We start from the raw sequence: 21623 nt of genomic DNA on the forward strand, positions 1-21623 counted from the left end.
TTTCCCGCAAAGCCTGGAGAACGCACAGGCGGAGGAGCTGTTCCGAGGCAACCGACCTCTCGTCAGGGTAGTGGTGTAGGTACTGTGCGTTATGCTCGCTCTTATACCTTGTAAGCCCCTCTTAGCATGCTGTTATCAGCCCTTTCCCAGTAACAGGCTGAGAGTGAGACAGTGTATATGGTGCCAGAAATGAGTGGGCTGAAGGTTACAGAAACTTCTTGACATCAGCCAAGATGTCAAAGCCGAGGAGACTCTGGACATGCTCAGAACCAAGATGGGCTCTGTCCCCTGAGAGTGAGGAAGCAGACGAGCCAGTGAGCACTCAGTTAAATGTCGTCTCAATTTGGAAAGCGCAAAGAGACATTTATCAACAGTCAGCCTTTCTCCAGCACTGGGAGTGCAATGCAGTGCTCACTCAGAGCCTGGGGGCAGTTCAGAGATTGACAGGCAGCCTCCTTGTCTGTCACCCAACTTCAGCTTGGCAGCTCACTGACCCTACCTCTCCTCTGGCTAAAACAAGAATGAGCTGGCAATCACCACCCCTGGGACTCTGGCGATAACCAAATCCCTAAAAGGAGAAGACAGGAGCGGGGAGGAAGGAGTTTTAGCACAGGCTCAGCTTGGCACATCACGTGTATGTAGAAAATAGGTCAGCGTTTTTCGGTCCCTACCAAGTATTGGGTACAATGTAATGGGTGGGGCAAGGAGGGAGGCATGATCAGAAACACTCATACAACAAACATGTCGTATTTGTTGAGCGATTACTATGTGTAAGAAGTAGCACTAGAAATAGCAGTGGGGGTAGGGGTATACAGAATCATTCCTTCAACAAATATTTAAAGTGCCTACTATGTGCTGGGTAGACTTGGTGCTGAGTATTGGGTGGGGGTGGGGGGCAACGCACAGAATCATTCATTCACTGAATATTTCCTGAACATCTACTAAGTGCCCTGGACTGTGTTAGCACTGGAGGTGTAATGAACTAAACAGCCTGTTCCCACTGTAGCGTCAGGGCTCTCTGAAAACAGCATCTCCAGATAAGGAAACTGAGGCAGCAGAGCCTCATACAAAGGTCTCATTGCTGAGCGCATCAGGCCCTGAACCTCAGGTCACCCAGTACCCTAACCTAGGCTGGCCCTGCTGACTGGGGCCACCTCCCTGTCCTCTCCTCACATTTCCTTTCAGGGCACTGATGATGAGTCATTAATAATAGAATTTTAATGGCAAAAGCACAGTGGTTCTGGGTCTGCTGATGAAGCCCATCCCCTGGGGCTGTGTGGAGACCGCGGTGACTGAACAGCGAAGGATTTTCGGTCCCTTGACAATATCTCTCTCACGACACTTCCATCCTTCTCTCTCCACAAAGAGAACTTAAAAATATCCCACTTCCATGTTTGGCACCTCCAACTGAATCAGTAATTAATTTGTAATGACCGAGGGGGAAGGAGAGTCATACCGGGCCACCACCACAGGACTGTCTGAACAGCCCCTTGACCCCAGGCATAGCCAGGAGGAAGTAGTAATAAGAGAACCCGAAATGACAACAAGAGGGGAAGAGGCTTGCGGGTGGGGCTCCATGGGAGGACCAGAGTGACATTTTACACAGCGGGAGCCCCATGAAGTTTCAGTCTGCAGGGAGCTGGCTCTGTGCTCAATTGCATGAGGAAAACATGGGGTTAACCAAATTCTTTACTGCAAGACTTCCTGGAGCCTTGAATATCCTGATGTGCATTGTGAATCTATAAAAAGGGGATGTCTAGTGTAGTGCTTCCCAAACTTATTTGACCACAGAAACTTTTTTTTTTTTTTTTTGCAGATAGATTAGTGTACTGCATAGCTTAAACCCTAAGCTTTAACCAATGTGTGCACTGAGCTCCTACCTGCACGGGGCTTTATGCTAAGTGCTGAGGATACTGGAATACAAAGAAGGCAACAAGGTCGCTGCTCCCAAGGTGCCATCTGCGGGAGGCAGCCACAAGGGGACCGGTGGGGGTTGAGACCAGAGTTCAAGGCAGCCTTAGAAAGGGAGTGGGGTCAGGGGAGGCACTGAGCTAGAGGCAGCTCAGGGTTCCAGTGGTGAGAGGAAGGTACTAGAAAAGTATGGCAGGACCACTAGGGGTTAGGGAGAGAAAAAGGATTAGGCAGCAAAGAGGGAAATGTGGACAACCCAGCCCCCAACGCCTCCCACCTTTGAACTGGCCAAGCTGGGTGGTGCTTCCCATTTGAACAGTCACTAGGAGGTTTGGTCCTCAGTCCCTCCCACCCCCTACCCTCAACCACATCTATGCTATTGAACTTGGGCTAACATCCAAAAGCCAAGGCACAGCTATTCACAAATTCAGTAATTGGAGTCATTAGCGTTGACTCAGAAATCATTTTTTCTAAGTCTCTCTCTTGGAGAAGCTTTTAAGACCCTTTAAATTGGTTAATGGAGAGTTTAGAGACGAGAATGGAGCCTCGGCTCTCAGCTCCCCCTGGCTGCCTCCCTGGCTCCCCCCAACACACTCAAGGGCAGAGTGATGAGATAATCCCATATCGGTTTTATTAAGCTCCCATCCATCTCTGACACACTCTTCACAAACGAAGATCGCAAAATCTACACTCTCCTGCTCCAAGAGTCCAGGTGCTCAATCTGCATTCACTCCCTCACAGCAGCAGGATGATGAAAACGCTTTCACACAAAAATACGGTGTGTGAACGATGCAAAAGAGCCTTGGGCCAGGAGTCAGGAGGCTTGGGTCCTCTCCTGGCCTGGTGACTCAAAAAGCCATGTAACCACGAGCATTCACTACCTCCTCGGGTCTATGTGAGCACCGAGGTCCTTTCCGCAATGAAATGCCCCACAGCAGCCCTGTTGCAGGGTAGCAGGGCAGACACCACTGCCCTTGGATGACAACTCAGAAAATGATGCAGCGAGCCAGGCTACTCATTGCTTCGAGGCGACATGGCCAGGCAAGGCGACATGGCCAGAACCTAGGTCTTTACACACTTCCTTCTTCTTTTAAGTGCTGAGGCTGGTACTTAAGGTTCTTTGGGAAGGTGGGTCGATAACTGGCCTCTTCTTTGGGACTTAAGTTGTGGTATCTCTCTGAGCCCACAGGCTCCATCTTTACGGCTGAAGCGAGATCTGAAAAAAGTTAAGAAGATGTATCAAGCATTTAGGTAAAAAACTCCTTCTTTCCAAATCAGAGGTGAAATGAAGCTGATCATGAATTCACTGGAGAGAAATAAAAGCGATCTGATTCGGTGTCTCTCAAGTTTTAGCCACTCATGATTTCTGCCTCCTCTCCAGATCTGTGCTCGTATATACAATGTTACAATATTTTTCTTTAATTTGACTCACTATTTAAATATCTGTGAAGCTACAACATATTAGTTACATTTTTACATTACACGTTAAATATACAGCTACTAAAATAAAAAAATATTAATGAGTACTACTAAAATCCTCTTGTGAACCACTAGAGGCACACGTATTGGATGCTGGCGAAAAAAGACGTTGCCTCCACCTGAGTAAACTGAAGCATGGGGAGGAAAGGGTAAGTGATTTGCTCAAAAACAAAGGGTAAAGTGAGAACCTGGGGTCTCTGGACCCTTTAGCAGTGTTTCACAGGTGCACAGAGCAGAGATGCCTATGAATGTATCCACTGCTTATCTGTGAGGCTACGAACTGGGAGAAAAGGTCAAAGTTATTTATTAGCCATTCATTTGAAATTGCTTGAGAATCTGACTCCCATTGGAATTTCTACCCTGAAAAGGGATCCAGAAACCCTATTTTTATTGCCTCCAACCTCCTCCCCCTCCCCCCAGCACCACTGAGAGGTGCCAGCAACTGTGTCTGATCTCACCTTAGCCAAAACCCAGTCTGACGAGATTCCTTTCCAAGAGGCGTGGAGGGGTAGCCCTGCTTGGGGCTAGGGGGCTGGCTCCAAGACTCCTCCCACTTCTACAGAGGCCAAGGGTCCCGGTGCTCGAGGCATGTGGGAGGCCTGAGGCTCCTGCCAACAGGGTGTTCAGGCTGCACAGGGAGGGGCTGGAGAAGGACTTCAATCCTGTAACTGTCCGGTCGCTGGGCCCAGGGGCTGTAAGGAGAGGTGAGAGCAACTCTTACTCATGCTATATTCTTGGGTTTCTACTTTGGAGCAAAGACTTCTGAAAGCACTTGGTCCCCCCTGGCTCTGTTAACCTCACCAGCCAAGTGACTCATGGGCAAGCAGGGCTCTTGGAGCCCTAGAAGGGTAATTCGGGGCACTGAAGCAGTTTCGGGATGTTATCTCTCCTGAAAAACCATGAGCAGCTACCCTTTATTCAATACCTACTGTGTACCAGACTGTGCTAAGCCCTTTATAGTCACTCATTTAAACCTTACAACCAAATGAGTAAGGTACTATCAGTACTTTCATTTTCAGAGATGAAGAAACTGAAGCTCAGAGACATGGAATCCATGCCCAGTGACAGAGCAGGGGTTTAAAAAGGTGCAGGAAATGAAAAGGCAACCAAGAGCTACTGCCACCCTCCTCTCTGTCACAGGGTACTGAGCTTAGGGGAAGAACCCGGCTGGCATTGACTTGCGTCTGTACCTGCTGCCTCCATGGAAAAGAGGGTCTGCAGCCTCTCCCGGGCGGGCTCATTCCCCAAAGCCGCTGACTGCTGGTAACATCTGACAGCCTCTCCCAGACTCCTCTGCACACCGAGGCCCCTCTCATAGCAAATCCCCAGGTGGTACCTGCTCTGAGAGTCCTAAAGGAGAAAACAGACAGACACACGGATACACACATATGCAGGGCCAAAGAACTGAAATGCTAAGGCATGAAGAGGAGCAGTGAGGCACGCCGGGGCTTCATCCACGCAAAGTCAAGACACAGTCCCAGCCCTCCCTGTACCAAGGGATCCTAATCTCGCAAAGTCAGAGGCCTAGAGCCCACCCAACACAAAGGAGACAGGGATCCCTCGACCCAAGGAGAGTCCAGCCAGAAGAGGATGGAAGCTTCTCTCGCTGAGACTGGTGCTGAAAGTACACGGAAGTGAAGGCTGCAGGGAGTGCTCAGCCCAGCTGTGGGAAACCTGGGGGTCAGTCCCCTATGCTATCCCAAAAGAGCCAGAAGCAGGGATGAAGGCCAGACTTCCCAAAGGCCCTGTGTGCCTTCCTGAACCTCTGCCGAGAGGGCTACACAGCATACATTACAGGGAAAGTGTTCCTCCTCCTTCGAAAGGTTAAAGGCTGACCCCTTTGCCAGTGGCTCGGGATCCTCTCTCCTCTCACTGAGAACTATCTCCTTGAAGAGGCAGGATCAGGTGGGGTTGGGAGCCAGTCTGAACAACCAGGCTGCCTGGCTTCCAATCTTGGCTCCACCACTTACCAGCTGTGCAACCTAAGGCACATAAACCCACATCTCTGTGCCTCAGTTGCCTCACCTGTAAAGTGGGAAAAATAATGGGACCTACCTTGTTACATTAGCATGAGGATTTAATGTGTTAATAACATATGAAGAGTACTTAGTGTTATTATTTTCATACCTTGAGTTGCCTGTATCATTAATCTCTCCCTCTTCACTAGAATATTTTCATTATAGTCAATCTCCTAACTTAAAAAAAATAAAACACTCTGTTGATTCCCAGCTCTGGGTTCCATTTCTCTTTTACCTTCTACAAATTTCTAGAAAGAGTTTCTAAGATGCAGGCCAAAGTCTATGTAAATAAATATGGTGGACTCATGGCTATAGGCTGGCTTAGAACATGGCACAGGATGTTTATAAGGCCAAACACCCACTCTATAACTGCTCAGCACCAGAAGATGCAATTCCTAGTGGAGCAGATGAGTGTGAGGCCTGTGCCTCAATACATCCCTCTGTGCAACTTCTCCTACCATGCTGGGTGACTAAAGCAGGCCAGGGTGGCCCCAGCTTGTCCAGCACAAGCCATGGGGCCCACTCGGACCAGGGAAGGTTTCTGTGGCTCTTTCAAGGATAGAAAGGCACAGCGGCCCATACTGGTTGGTGACAACCGACAGCTACTAGAGATGCTCTGGGTGACACTCTAGAGTGAAAAGTGGAAAGTCTCCCGATGCTCAAGAGTTCAATGAAACTCTCGGTATGTCAGCCAGAAAACAGAAAAGCTGCAACCCTTACACAGAAAAATTCTAGTCTGTGCATACTGCTGGCTTTCATCCAGTGCTCTTGGGCCTTCAAGATGCAACTCAAAAATATCCTGGTCAGACGCACTGGAGCAATGCAGTAAACCACCGATGGCTTCTTGGTGATTCACAGTGACAGTAAGCTGACATTTCCTACATTAAAGATACCTGTTTAACTCAGTACTTCCCAAGCCTAACTGACCCTCTCTACCCACGTATTACTTATAAACATCCCATGAAACTAATACTCTGTGGAACAAACTCTGGGACATGCTGCCTGGATGCCAATGTCCCCAGTTCCCAAATGACTAGATATCCCCCCATGGCTGCGTCTTCTGACTTCCCAGGACTACACCACTTGTAATGATGCACCTTTCGTGTACACAGCTGACAAAATGCTTTCACACCTATATCTTAGTCAGATTTGGATCCTCACGACAACCCTGTGAAGTAGCTGACAGGACAGGCAGGTATCACTATACCAATTTTAGAGAGGAGGGAAGAGGTTTGGATCAAAAAGCGACCAGCCCAGCAGTGTGCTAGTATATGTCTAACAACTGGTTCTCCAGGGGGAAAAGCCCTACTTTGTATATTTAGTAATTTCTGTGGTGCAAATCCTCCTATCACAGCTGGTTTTACACTACCAACATTCTTACAGGCTGGTACAAGCCAGCTCTGGCACACCCCGGACCTGCCCAAGGTCACACGGTAAGTCAGCAAGTTAAGGCTTAAAGCCAGCCCAACACTCTTATCAAAAGGTCCCCTAAACACAGGACAAAGTACCAGCTCCAAAGTTCCTCCTTTTATCAGAGTCGATCCCCCCAACACGCCTGGATACCGGGGACCTCATACCCCATTGTTGGCTGCAAGCCAAAGATACTTCACAGCTCTCCGCTCATCCAGATACGGCTCCTTGGTGAAAAGCACCCCGAGGAAAGCTTGGGCCTGTGGTCAAGGAGGAAGGAAAAATGTATCTTGGTCACTGCAGGCCCCACGTGGCCTGGGTGCCCAGGACGGACCCCACCCATAGCACTCACCTCTGTCAGGCCTGAGTCTGCAGCCTGCTTCAGCATGGCCACGGCCCTCTGATGCTCAGGGTCCCACGAGGAGGCTGGGTCTTGCAGCAAGTACCTGGCATAGCGGTACTGAGCCAGGCTGTGGCCCTGGCTGGCAGCCAACTGGTAACAAAGGGCTGCCTGGGGCAAAGGGAGAACACCAGTCAACTGATAACACTGTGAGCCGATTTTTTCTTTGAGTAAAATTTTTAAAAGTTATTTTAATTAAATAATAAATAACCGTTATAGATGAGAAAACGCAGATAAGCCAAAAAAAATTTAAATTCAGGTAAAACAAAAATAGAAACATACACTCCTTAAGAAATCCTGTCTCCTAAAGATCATTCTGTTAACACTTTAGTGTACACCTTTGCAAATTTCTTCATACATATGTATTTACATATACACACATATACATTCTATATACATTCACACAACATGTATATAAATATGTGTGTGTGAATAGAGGTGGAGAAGGAAGGAGATCAGGGGATAGAGAGAGAGGTGTACTATTTCATAACCTGTTTTTTCACTTAACAATCCACCATGAATGTCTTTTCTTGCCAATAAATATAGATCTAGCACATTATTTTTAAGACCCACACAGATGTTATTAACCAATTCTTTGTTGAAGGAACTTCAGGTTGCCTTCCTGTTTTGTTTTGTTTTTTTTTTCATCATATACAATTCTAAGACATACATTCTTGTATATAAATACATTCTTGTATCTTTATGTACTTACCGTACTTTTTTAGAATTAATCTATTTGCCAAGGTCACATTCTAGGCCCTGAGGACACAGCTGCAAAGAAGACAAGGGCCCTTGCCTGCCTGAGTTTGGAGTCTAAATTCCTAGAAGTTAGAAGCTTCTTTCTTATTTTTCCCTCACAGCTGGGAGAGAGAAGGGGACTTTCCCCAAGTCCTGCCCACTGCTCATTTCTGGAGGTCACTCTGGGCCACACAGCACAGGGGATGAGCCTGGGGACAAGGAAGGAGGTGCCACACCTTGCCGAGGTCCCTGGGGGTGCCTCTGCCATGTTCATGACACAAGCCCACGTTGTACTGTGCTTTGCTGTAGCCACGCTCCGCTGCTTTCTGGAAGTAGGAAAAGGCTGCCGTGTAGTCCCCATTCCTCATGTTCTCTGTCCCTGTAAGACAGCATGGGGCGTAAACACAGCTTCCTCTGTGAACTTCCCCACATCCTCCTCCAGATCTCACAGGCTCTTTCTTTTCTTTCTTGTGCTGGACATTTTGCATATATTTCCATCCTCCAAATATTTCATTGGCTTGCCATACACCTCAGTGGGTTCCGCCCTCCTCACACCATCGAGGTCCACTTGGTAATAACATCCGATTTCCCTTTGGGAACAGCTCTCCCCCTGGTGCTGTCAATCAATGTATCTGCTCTCTTCCCAAGCCATGAGACCCTCCCTCAGGTATCTGACTTTTGATCTGGTTGTGACAGGAGAGAAAACAGCTTTTGCAGGTTTATTCTGAGGACAGCACTCTGAAGACACTATCAGTTACTGCCGTACCCCCCTCCCTGCCCCCGATTCCTGTCCTTTCTGAGGCTTGGCAGATCAACAAATCTCAATAGATCCCTTTTGTGCTTAAATTAGCCAGAGTGGGTTTTGGCTGTTTGTAACCAACACAACCTGATACAGCTGGTACTGTTAATCTTGCTTAAGAGGAAATAGAAGTGAGCAAAGACCTGAACTCAGGTGTGTCCAACTCCAAAGCCCATGTTCTTTTTATCCTCCAAACAAAAAGGAAAAGCAGAAGACAGTTTTCAACTCTAAGCCTTTGCTCAAGCTGCTTCTCCTGCCTGGGATATCTTTTTCTGCCTTCACCATCGGGCCTTTGCACACTTGTTTCTGCTCTAGAACCTGCAGACCACACTCAGGCTTTAAATGTTTTTTTGGCACTTACTTAATATAGAAATCTTTTTCTATGAACTAAACTGTTTCAAGAGCACTGGCCCTGTCTCCTCAATTAGTCTGTAAAATCCTGGAGGCAGAAGCAGAAAAAGAATGTAAAGAAATAACTCTGCATAGGGTGAAAGCTCTATACAAATGCAAAATATGATTATGGCTTATGCTCCTTTTGTGTTCTGTCACAGTGCTTAGCACCAGCTGAGTAAATGAATATATGAATAAAGAAATGGGCAAGAAAATTCTCACAAGAGACTGCTCATCAAAATCCCAAAAAGCTAATGAGGTAGAAGTCAGGTTCCATTTAGCCAGCAGTGAATTACAGTTGCCTCTCTGCTACCTGAAAACTCACTGTCCAGGGTTCACAGAGCCCCCTGTCCTTGAGGGGAAGACTCGGGAGGGTTAAGGATCCCACCCTGTCCCCATTCCTCACACTGGCTCCATCAACATACCCTGATCAATCTACTCTTCTGTTTTCCTCTGCTGCTAACCTAGATCAAGCCACCATCACTTTTTGCTTAGACATCAGTAATAGCTCAATTCAGTCTCCTGTGTCCCCTCTGGTATCCCTAAACTCCACATCTGTCTACACGACAGCCAGAAAGCTCTTTGAAAAAGTAAATTAGATCATGTGACTGCCGCCATTCCTGCTCCAGTGTAAAATCCTCCAAATGGTTTCCTGTCTCATTTAGAAAATCCACACTCTACCATGACTGAGAAAATCTCACTTGATTTGGTCCCTGCCTGGTTCTCTGACTTCATCTTCTACTCTCCCCATAATCTCTAAGACATACTTACCTTTGTTCCTTTAACAAGCAAAACTCAATTCTGCCTCAGGACCTTTGCACTTGTTGTTATCGCTACTTGGAAAGCTCTCTTCCAGATGGAAATAAGACTGGCTTGCTTTTGTCAATCAGGCCTTAGCTCAAGGATCTCCCCATCAGTGAGCCTTTCCAAATCAAAAGTTGCTCCTTGGATAAATCACTAATACATTCCCCTGTTCAATTTTATCCACGACATTTATCACCATCTGAAATTTTCTTATTGTTTACTGATGTATTATTTTTCTCCTCCTCAACTCACATGAGAGTAAGGGCTCTGTCTTGTGAAACACTATATATCCCCATCACCTAAAACAGGGCCGAGCAAAAGATGAATGCTCAATAACTCTGTTCTGAATGAATCCCAGCCTCTCACCCACCTGCCCACTAGACTCCAACAGAGGCTGCTGGGAGTCTGGGTCTCCACATCAAAAGGCCTGAAACTTAAGCCAAGTCACTGCACAGACCAGGACAAATGATGGAGGGGCATCCGGAGTTCCCAGATGTGGGTAAGAAGTTCCTATTTGTGCACTTGGGGGCCTGCTCCAAACCTCAGGAGAATGTTCCTGCCTATGTGTGCAGAGAACACAAGATGTCCTCCAAGACTTATTTTCTCCTTCTTACGTAACAGAATTTTCAGGTAGGCACATTCAGCTATAGACTACATTTCCCAGTCCCCTCTGCGACTAGGAGTGGCCATAAGCCTACATTCCAGACAATAATCTGTGCAACTTCTAGGTCATGTCCTTAAAGGGAAGGAGTGGTCCTTTAGCTTTCCCACTGTCTCCCCTCCAGCTGGCTAGCATATGAATATGAGGGCAGGAGCTGGAAGAGCCACACAGGACCTCAAGATAGAAGCCAGTTTTAAGAATGGCAGAAAGGTTTGAATGAGAATGGGTCCCTGACACCACTGAGCCACCATACCTGATTTGGTCTACCTACCTGGGAGAAAATAAACTCTCTTGTTTAAACCACTCCCTGCCCTGACTCTATTTGACCTTCCCCAGACCCCTTCCATTTTCCCATCCGCCTGCCTTGCAGCAGAGTCTACTTACCCAGGAAGTTGAAAGCGATGGAAACACTGAGCTGGAGCAGCTGCTGAATGGAAGTCACGGCCTCTTCAAGGGAAAGCGGTTTTGATTTATCTTGTTCCTGGGGAAGAAATACAAAGACTCATCGTGGGATGGTTCACTGGGATCGCCACCTGCCCAGGTCAATGTTGTGAAGATCCGGGTGGCCAAATCTGGACAATACCTGCTTTTCACGAGCGGGCTGAGGCTGGGCTGGCTTTGCCTTGGAGGTGAAGCTACTGCTGGCATGCAGGAAGCTGCTGTCACTCAGATCTGCACAGGAAATGGCCGACACCCAGCCAGGGTGAAGGAGAAGGTGTTACTTCGCCTTTTTCCCACTCTCCCAGGCCACTCGGCCCCTCCATCCAGCACCACTGCCAGGAACCACAACAATTCTGAACTGCCCCAGAAAGCACGGGGCCTCACAGGAATGCCAAGTACTAACATATGCAGCAGCAAATGTCATCTGCCCAACTCCCCACCACCCCCTGCCTTCTACTCATTCTAGGTTGGGACGTACCTTCTTCAGAAAGATCCTGAAGACCAGCTGCTCTCAAGAAGCTGTGTGAGGAGTGGCTCTTGGGCTGAGTGCAGGGTTCTTCCTGGCTCAGCCGGGGTTCCCTGTGGCCACTGTGCCTTGGAGCTGGGCTGTCATGACTGGGGAAAATGTAGCTCCGCAGCGCTGGAAAGAGCCAGCAAGAGCAGTCACGTCAGAAGGGGACCAGCACAGCCTGCTTGGGCTTGACTGAGTCCTCCCTGAAGTTTCAGGGACCAAAGGAAGAATCTGGAAACTCCCGTGACACTTCTCTGCCCTCCTCCGCCATTTCCTTCACTGGCTCCCTCCGCAGGAGTGGAGAGGGGCCCAGGTTTATGCTGATCTTCGCCCTAAGCATAAATCCCCCCTCTGCTTGATCTCTTCCAGCGGCAGGGAGGCAGCTACCTTACTTACTCACCGTTATAGCCCCAGCACCTAATACTTTGTTTGACAGTAATATTGATAACAATTATAATAATAAGGACAAGAACTTAAATACTTACTGAGCACTTATTATGTGCCTGATATGTATTAACTCACTTAGTCCTCCCAAGAAACCTATAAGGTAAAGTTTATTATTGCCCCATTTTACAGACGAAGAAACTGAGGCACAGGGAAATTAAGTGATTTGTCCAGGGACCCAACACTAATATGCACCAGCTCTGGGGCTTGAAACCTGACAATCTGACTCCAGAGCCCTTAACCACTAGACTGCATTGCCTCTGTACCATGACACATAATAGCTACTCAATAAAAATTAATTTATTAACAAGTGACTGAACAGAGAATGACCTAACTGTCTGAGGGGTAGGCAAGATCTAAACTATCCTGGACCCCTGTGGGGCTCCCTTCATGGAAGGTGATGGGAGGACATGGGAGGACACTGGAGGGTAGGTGTGGCCCACACCCTGCATGGATAGAACTTCCTCACATTCCCCTTCCTTTAACTTCAGATAGGAAAGGCAAGGAGCTGCTGATGGCTCTTTTCCTGAGGCGTGTCCAGAGATACTTCCTGACCCAGAGAAACTCCCAGCCCAGCCCTCCTATCCCCAGGACTAAGAACTCACAGGGGCTCGGATGCCACAAGGGAGATGAGAGGAAACAGTCCAGGGGACTGCGCCAAGAGCCGCGCTCCGCTCGCCGAGGTCCTGCTGCCAGGGATGCCTGGAAGTGGATCTGCCTTGCCAACTGCAGGGCCAGCACAGCCAGAGTGCCCTGGGAAAGACAGCACATCAGATACACATCTCTTCACCAGTCAGCTCAAGGCTCAGCCATCAGCACAAACATTACTTCGGGAAGCTTTTCCTGACTCCTAGTTGGGGTAGCTCCTTCACTCCACACTCTCACAGTGCCCAGACATCCCCTCTGGAGCCCTGAACACACTGGTACTTGAGTAATCATCTCTACAATTATTCCACCAAGGTCGGTCTCTCCTGTTCGTCTTTAAGCACCCCACGGGCAGGAACCACTTCTATTTTCCTCACCAATGTATCCCTGGCACCTAGTACAGTGATAAGATATACACACTGAATGAATGCAGAATAAACAAACAAAGCCTAAGTAGGCAAAAAATTAACGTGGTAAGTTGAGGCTTGGCCACAAATGCAGCAACAGGTCAGAGTTTCCCACTAAGCTCACTCTCTCTAATTTGACACAACTCCTCCCTTTTCCACTGACCAAGCCATCCATCACACACACACACATTCACAAGTACAGGCTTGTTGAAGGTGTCTCTTCTCCAACAGGTCTACAGAAGACCTAACCTAGACCAGTGACTATTTGGTTTTCCCTGTCCCTTCATGCATTATGCAACGGAAATGACACCCAAATACTAATTTTGTTGCAAGAGCCACTGAGTACAATGGCAAAAATGATGGACACAGTCTCTGCCTTCATCGAGTTTATAACCCAGGTAGGTATACTTTCATTGACGGAGAAAAACAAAATCCAAGTACACAGAAAATAACACAATAACTACAAATTATGCTAAATGCCAGAAAGGAAACAAATTAGGGTTTACGCAAAGTGTAAGAGGGAGGCCTGACAAGATAGAAACCCTATCAGGGTGATGTGTGAGCTGAAGAGAAGGAAGAGAAAGTGCTAGCATTGTCAACAGTGGACATGTATCCATGGCACTGGGGAACGCTTGTGCTCAGGCCCTTTCACATGGGCAGTAGTGACAGAGCTGAGGGATGGCATAAGGACTCCTGGGATCAAAGCCCAGTTTCAAAAAGGACTCACTGTGGGATCACCACAGGGTTCTGATCTTTGACAAAATGGGAAAATGCTCCCCTTTCCAGGGTGTGTTATATCTCTAGTCCACAGCTCCCCAGACAGAAGTGTCCCTGTTGAGAGACACTCCAGGCTCAGATCTGCTGATAACACCCATTAACAGATGAGACAATGGGCTCAGAGAGGTCAAGTCACTTGCCCAAAGTACACAGCATGAAAGTGATAGGGATGAGATGTGACAGACATAAGAGGAATGTGTGTGCCAACTTTATCAGAAGACCTTATAAGCAGAACGTGAAAGGCAAAGATTCTGCCCTATTAGACCATGTGTTTGCTACTGAACATCTCACTTAATAGATCAAATTCAATATTTATTGAGCAACTATATGGGCCAGTATCTGTACTAAGTGCTTTTACAAGCCATACTAGGTTCAGCAACCAAGCCGTAGAGCATGATAGCCAGGTACATGAGCTCCGGAGCAAAATCTGGTTCCTGTACTTAATAACTATGTGATCTTAAGCATCTTACCTAAAGTTTCAGAGCCTGCTTCCTCATCTATAAAATGAAGATTATATTTCCCTTGTAAGATCTTTGTAAGAATTAAACAAGATAATGCATATATAACACCTTACATAAACAAATAAAATATTAACTATTTAGTATTATTTATTATAAACTCTACAAAGGCAAAAATCATTATCTAACTTGTTCTCTGCTATGTCCCTAGTGCCTAGTAAAAATGCCTGGCTTAGAAAGGGTGTTAAATAAATGTTTGCTGACTAAAAGGAAGAATAAATACATGGAGTGCAGGTAGATGGAGAATGGCACTACCTTTCCAAATATGCTCCAATGCCATGAGCTACTCAAATTTTGAATGTGGGCACAATGATGCCCTAGCTCTTGTTTCCAAGATTCCATGCAGAATCATTCTCATCCACACTGAAAGTCAAAAACAAGGCTGAGGAAGCCTTACCCACGATATGGCATCCCACAAGGTATTCGGGGAGACACGGCCAGACATCCACTGAAAGGCATCCTTCCATCCATGGGATCTTGGGCCCCTGCTTGTGCCTGTACCATGGGGGCCTGACCTAGATGATGTAACAGAGGCCATTAAGTTCTGCCCCAAGTAGGGGGGGAGGGAGGCCAAGAGAGAAGACGGGTGATAGAACAACAGGATCTCACCTGTCAAAGCTTGGCACTTGGACCAGCGGAGTAGAGGAAGCACCCTGAGACCCATCTAGGCTGGTGGTTTTGGGGGTCACTCCCCGGAAACCAGGTCCTAGCAGACGGGGAAGAGCTGTGCAGAACAAAAGTTAGTCACCTTGATAAGAACAGGACTGAAGAAATGGCAGCCCCACCAATCTTCCCTCTGACCTTTGACAGAGTCCCACCCTAGAAACCCAAGAATCACTGGCATCTGCCTCTGTAGAGGTGTTAGACAAGGATACAAGTGGGAATCTTTTGCCTAGTAGGTTCTAGGGCGCCACCTCAGAACCAATAAACCAGGATACTTCAGGGTGGCACATCTATCTTTTGAAAAAGCTCTCCAGGTGATTCTGATGCTCTCCCAGAGCTAACAACCACTGTTCTAAAATGACCATTCATACACAGACTCAATGTTTGGAGCACTTTCTCTCTAAATCCCGACTCTCTTCATTGGCTCGCCCACCATCTCATTATTTGGCCCTCCCCTTTCAATAATCCCACCCATCCCGTTGGCTCTAAGCGCTACCTCCTCTCCCCACTAGCTCCACCCAAACCCCAAGTTCCTGCCTTCTGGGTGTAGCCCGCCGCTTTAGGTCCCGCCTTTCCTCAGCTCTATCCCCGCCCACTACTGCTTTGGCTTGGTCCTCCGGTCCTCCCCCTCCTCCAGTACTGAGTCCGCTGCCTCCAGACGCGCGGCTCCGGCGCCCCTTACCTCGGCCCAGGAGTCCCGGGAGGCGCCACATGTCGTCGCCAACACCATAGAGGCTCGCAGCCGAAAGAGCAAGGCCAAAGCATGGGACGACAGCTAGAGCGGCCGCGGTGGCGCCCTCCGGATGCCTGAACCCCAAGGAAGCTCTCAGGCAGCCAATTAGAAAGGAGCCCAACCGGAAGGACGGGTCTCAGTGAAAGGAAGTGGGGGTGTAGGCGTGTTTTGGGCTAGCCGGAGGTGAACTTCGGCAAGGGCGTTAGGGATGCGGTCTCCGCGCCCCAGGGAGGAGGTGTGGTTTGCCGCCCGCTAGAGAACGGGGAGCGCGCGTAGAGGCGGGGGCGGGTCCCTAGTGTGGTGGGGCGGTAGGTGGCGAAGCTGAACCTCCTGGGAAGTGGGGCCAGAGCGGCCGCGGTGGCGCAGGAGGATCTTGCAGACACCGTAGAGACTGGAAAGGGAAGCGGTCTTCCCCAGGCTCCGAGGCTGGGGGAGGTGGGAGTAATGAGGCCTACTGGGCAGAAGAAAGGAGCCTTAGGGTCCGACGAACGGTGCCCGTAGTCCGAGCTTCCCGTCCAAGGCCGGTAGGCGATGAAACGGGCAGGGTTCGGATTCTGGGGCTCTAACTCTGGCTCAGCTTTGTCTCGTTGTGTAGCCTCTGGCTGACCCCTTCCCCTGTCTGGGCCTCAGCGTGCGTCATGATAGGGTCAGATGGCGTGACCTCGACTGGTGCTAACTGGTTTGACAGAAACCACTTGAGTTTCTCTGCTTTCAAAATACGTTAGAGGAGACCCCCTCATACACACATCTGTTAATCGAAGCTCTCATCTTCAGACCCAGCTAATGTCATCGATGTGTTCTGTAAAATAATCTATAAAATAAAGGCACTCAAATTCAAACGTAAGGTGGTTAGACTTCCCCCTTCCCCCCACCCCCAGGCGCATGATTTATGGATAGGTGGAAGTCTCCACCCAGAGTAAGAGTCCTGGGGTACCTACTTGTAGACAGGCAATTAATAAAACCAGACAGTTGTGTTAATTTGTTTAATTTTTGAGCCATATGTCAGCCACCATCCTAAAATCTGAGAGGACAAATAAAGAGCATTTGTAGCCTCCAAGAACACATGATCCAGTGTTTGGTGGCCTCTAGATTTCCACAATTGGTTTGAATCCCACCTTTCTTAACCTTCCAGCGAGGTGTTTTGGGGCAGTTCACTTAACCATTTTAAGGCTCAGGTTCTTTATCGATAAAATATCGATTAAAAAAATAATGCTTCAGGCTTAAATATAACAGTATATTTAAAATTTTTAGCATAGTTCCTGGCACATAGTAAGAACCTAGTAAATATAAGTTGCTATTAATTGTAATGTTAGAAGAGATGAGTAAACAAATAGATATGTTCCAATAGAAGTATGAGTACTGTGTTATGGAATACCATGGAAGATTCAGAAAAGTAATTGCATTTGAGCTGGACCCTTAAATGACTAAGAGTTTGCCAGGTGGAGAAGGGAGAAAGGCATTGCAAGCAGGAGAAACAATTAATACAGGCCCAGAAGTATGAATATTGGAGAACTATTCAGAAATATCTTTGCTTTGGGATTTGAGACAGCCACCTATGACACTCCTCATATTGCTACCTCAAAATAAAATAACAAGCATGCTGGTTCAGCCCTGTTTCCTGGACTTCTGCACCCTTCTTCCTTTCAGCCTGTCTAGTTCATTTCATTCCTGAAGGCTCAGCCACATCCAGTGCTTCAGTGATGACTCCTCAACTGTTGAAGCCCTCACTACTCTTCGCTTTTCTCAATTTTTGTAGCACTTAATTTCTTACCACACAATTTAGCAGTAATTATATGTTGTCCCGTTATTTAATTATCTTATTTGTGTGAGTCTAGTCTCTCCAGTTCTCTCCCTCAGGGCAGGGATGGCATTTTCCCATTTTGTGTCACATCAGACTTGACATAAACTGTCCACAGAAGATGTTCAAACAATGCCTGTTAACTTGACACCTTGTGCTGTTATGATTTTAGACAAGAGCACCAGACCCCAATCATGGGATTTATTGATTCAAATGGAAATGTATTCATTCCACATGCAAACATTGAGGGCCCTCTGTGTTTGAAGTTACTTGAAAAATTTTAAAGAAGATAATGTGTTTTCATATGTAAAATAGCCTCATGACATCTGTCCCTAAATGCCTGAGAACACTAACAGATCACATGTGTGAGGGTAGATGGCTAGAGTAGCTGGAGTCCTCCCTGACACACCAGATCACCTACTGAGTGCAGTCCAGAGAAGCACCATTGGGCATGGAAACTTTGTTCCCTTGCTTTTAGTTTTGCTTGAACTTCCAGGTCTAAACCATCAACCATTCTCTTCTCCTGCTCCCAAGATTGCTCTGTTTTTGGCTTGTGGCCCAAAGTCAATTTGACTTAATTTCTTTACAAATGAAAGCAAACCTGCTGCCCAGGTGTCCACTTAGTCTCCTTTTGTTGATGCCACCTTGTACTCACCACAGCGAAGGCTCTAGACATTTGTTGTTGCCTTCACTTTCGTAGACATTTTTAATTTGCATCGATCCAATACATGAGAGCCTATTCTGTGCTGGAGAATGTTCTGAGTAAATAACAATTTTTTAAAATGGGTATGGTCCCTGCCCTCACAGAGAAAATAGTCTAGCAGGGCAAACAAACTCAGTAGACAGTAAAAACACATAATGGTGTTTTAGTTACTTATTGCAGCATAACAAACTCTCCAAAATTTAGTGGCTTTAAACAATCATTGATTGACTGGGCTCAGCTGGGCAATTCTGCTGGTTTCGCTTGGGGTCTCTCATGAGATTCCCATCAGATGGCAGCTGAGGCTAGAGTCATATGAAGGCTCAACTAGGACACTGAAAAGGCTGCGTGTCTTTACTTCGTATAGTCTTTGCTCCACGTGGCCTCTCCAGCTGGGTAGCTGAACTCCCTAAACGGTGGCTCATAGCTTCAAAAAGTACAAAAGTGGAAGCTGCCAGGCTTCTTAAGGCTTAGACCTGGAACCTGCAGAGTTTCACTTGTGCACTCTGTTGGTTAAAGCAATTCACAGGATCAACCCAGAATCAGTGTGGGAGGAGAAGACACAAAGGCTTGAATAGTGCTTAAGATCTCTTTGGAGACTAGCAAGTGCGTTAGTCAGGAAAGTACAGGATGCTATGGAAACACTCAGGGGAGGCATATAACCTAGTTATGGAAGTCCTAAGAAGACTTCCAGGAAGACTTCCTGGAGGCAGTGACATCGAATCTGATGAACCTGAATGATGAACTAGCCAGATGAAGAAGCCAGAAAGGAAAACATAATTCAGACTGGAAACAGCTGATGCAAATGCCCAGGGAGGCAAAGAGAGCACAATTTAAGATCAGTGTGTCTGTGACAGTCAGGGGAGGGTTATAGGATAGTGATAGACCTTTAGTCTGGAGAGGTAAATGGGGCCGGGTCATAAAGTCTTGTAAGTCCCCCAAGATGTTTAGACTCTGTCCTGAGGGCATGGGACATCAAGAAAAGAAGCAGGCATGATCAAGCCAAAGGGAATCTAAAAAGGCTATTGGCTATTGAGTAGGTGATGGATTGGAGGGGCCAAGCCCTCATTTTTCACCGTGTCCCTCCTAGCCAATGACCTCACCTTCTTCACTGAGAAGGCTGAGTCACCACCTCAGCACTGCTAGGAGTACTTTTTGCTTTTTATTAGTGGGAATTTTTATCATAAAAAAATGCAAGCTCCTTTGTACAAGTTTTTGTTTTTGGGGGGTTTTTTTTGTTTTTGTTTTTATTTTAAAAGTGGGAGCATGTGGTTGGTCAAGTGATCAAACAATTTATACCTGTGTAAAGTATGTTAAGGAGAGCAGGGCGCATGCCAGACTCAGGGGAATTTACCCCTCAGTTAAGTAGTGGTTGGTTAAGAGAGTACCTACTCTAGTACAAAGTCAAACAGTACTAAAAGAGCAACCATTTTCAACTCTTCAGGGTTTCAGAAAGCAGCACAGAGGAGCTCAGGTTTGAAATTGGACTTCCTGGCATCCAACACAGTTCTTCCACTTACCAGCTGAGTTACCTTGGTCAAGTAAATTGTATCTTTACCTCAGTTTCCTCATCTGGAAGATGAGAATGATAATTGTACCCTTCTCATGAGATAACATAAATTGCATGGCACATGGTCAGTAAATGGTGATGATGAAGAAGGATCTAACGAGAACAGCTGTGAGTACAGCTGTGGACATTTATTTAGTTGCACACTGTACAAATAAATATAAGGCATGAATATGAGCTAGAAGAAATGACAAGAATAGAGACTCATTTGACGAGGTCTGTCTCTTCCTTTGTTCTAGGCCGAACTCTGTGTTTGCTTTCAGTCCCATTCTCTTCCTGCCTCTTCTAGAACCTTGTCTATAATTATCCTGACCCTCATGCCAAAGGATACATCCCTCTACTATTTTTTTCTTTCTACCTATGAAATATACACAGGCCTTTCCTATCTTGGTGGGGGAAATCCTTTATTTGAATCTCCTGCCCTTTTCAACTACCATTCTGTTTCCTTCTTTCTACCACCAGATTTCTTAAGCAACATACATACTGCCTCCCATTCCTTCACTTTCAGCTTTGTCTCCCAGCTTCTATCGATGCTCTCCTGACACAGATGTCACTACTAAGGGTCATCAAAGACCATCTCATTAACCACAATCGGGCTTTTGTTTAATAAATCTCCAGAGCACTTGACTCAGTTGACCATCTATTCCTTAAATTTCACATACAAAACCACCTCATCATCCCACTTCCTTATTTCTGTCAATTGTATCATTTCCCCAAGCCATTCAGGAAAGAAACCCTGAACTCAGGGTTGGCTCAACTCCATTCTCTGCCCTCCCCTACATTAGTTTTGATTCTCGTTGCAAATATGAAAAACTCACTGAAGCTAGAGCTCTTTAGAAAAGTTTTATCAGGATACTGAAGAGTGAGGGGACATCTAATGAACTCCAAAGGCAGGATGCAGCTGGAATCCAAGAAAGTTGGGACGGTACGCTCAGGAGCCAATGAAGTGAGTCCCCTCTCTCTCCTTACCTTTCTTTCTGGACTTCTGCACAGACACCTCAAAGGTGTCCCCAAACCCAGCTAGTCACCAGGTCCTATAAAAATTGCTATGTTTTCATCAGGCCCTTGAATCCATCCCTTGTGTTGTTTGTTTGTTTATCCCCTGGTCGTTCTGTTCCTATCTTGCTTTTCCTCCTCCTGACCCTGAGTATGAACATCGCCCACATTCAGTTCTCTGTTCATTGCTCTTTTCTTGAACTACCTTCTCTGTTGTTGACCCCTAAATGAGAGTAGAGTGGTTGAGAGCTTAGATTCCAGAGTCTTAATGGCCTGTGTTTGAATCTCCCACCACTTTCTAGTTGTGTGAACTTGACATTTTTGAGCCTCAATTCCTCATCTGTGAAATGGGGATAAAACGGATTACTTCCTGACAGGGTTGATGTGAGGACTCACTGAGCTAACACATGTAAAGTGCTTAGTTAGAAAGGACCCAATAAATGACAACAATTATTTGCCTTACCTTTGTTCATTTTCCCAACAGTTCAGTTTTATGTCACCTGCTAGACTTTTCCATTAAATGTCCTCCTCAGACCTCAGATCCACCTGTCAGAATTCTCCAGGTACTGTTGGAAGATGCAGCTTTCTGAGTCCTGGAGGGTCAGACTACCTGAAAAAGAGGAGTGGTCTCATCAGATCCTCAAAGGAACCCCCACCTGAGGCCTCAGAAAAGAAGTCTCAGAACAGTTCCCCTGTAAGCCTCCAAACCATTTACTGGCTGTCTTAGATAGAATCCAAGAGAGCAGGCTGGGCTGCTGTTAAGAGAACAAATGAAGGATGTGAATCCAACCTTTAAAAAAAGCCCCAGGGTTG

General features: G+C 46.9%; 1 protein-coding gene across 1 annotated transcript; it reads right to left on the minus strand.

The window, feature by feature from the left end:
- Positions 1-2517: 2517 nt before the first annotated feature.
- Positions 2518-15854, minus strand: DELE1 (DAP3 binding cell death enhancer 1). The gene is made up of 13 exons (XM_016124156.2): positions 15699-15854; positions 14963-15077; positions 14751-14868; positions 12612-12759; positions 11530-11691; positions 11194-11282; positions 10995-11091; positions 8193-8335; positions 7171-7329; positions 6986-7078; positions 4581-4740; positions 3849-4082; positions 2518-3127 (listed from the first exon to the last, which is right to left on the minus strand). Exons 1-12 carry the CDS (start codon positions 15727-15729, stop codon positions 3850-3852), a joined length of 1548 nt encoding a protein of 515 aa, XP_015979642.2. The 5' UTR covers positions 15730-15854; the 3' UTR covers positions 2518-3127; position 3849.
- Positions 15855-21623: the final 5769 nt, after the last annotated feature.

Source organism: Rousettus aegyptiacus, unplaced genomic scaffold (genome assembly GCF_014176215.1).
Source record: "Rousettus aegyptiacus isolate mRouAeg1 unplaced genomic scaffold, mRouAeg1.p scaffold_m13_p_7, whole genome shotgun sequence".
Taxonomy (NCBI): Eukaryota; Metazoa; Chordata; class Mammalia; order Chiroptera; family Pteropodidae; genus Rousettus; species Rousettus aegyptiacus.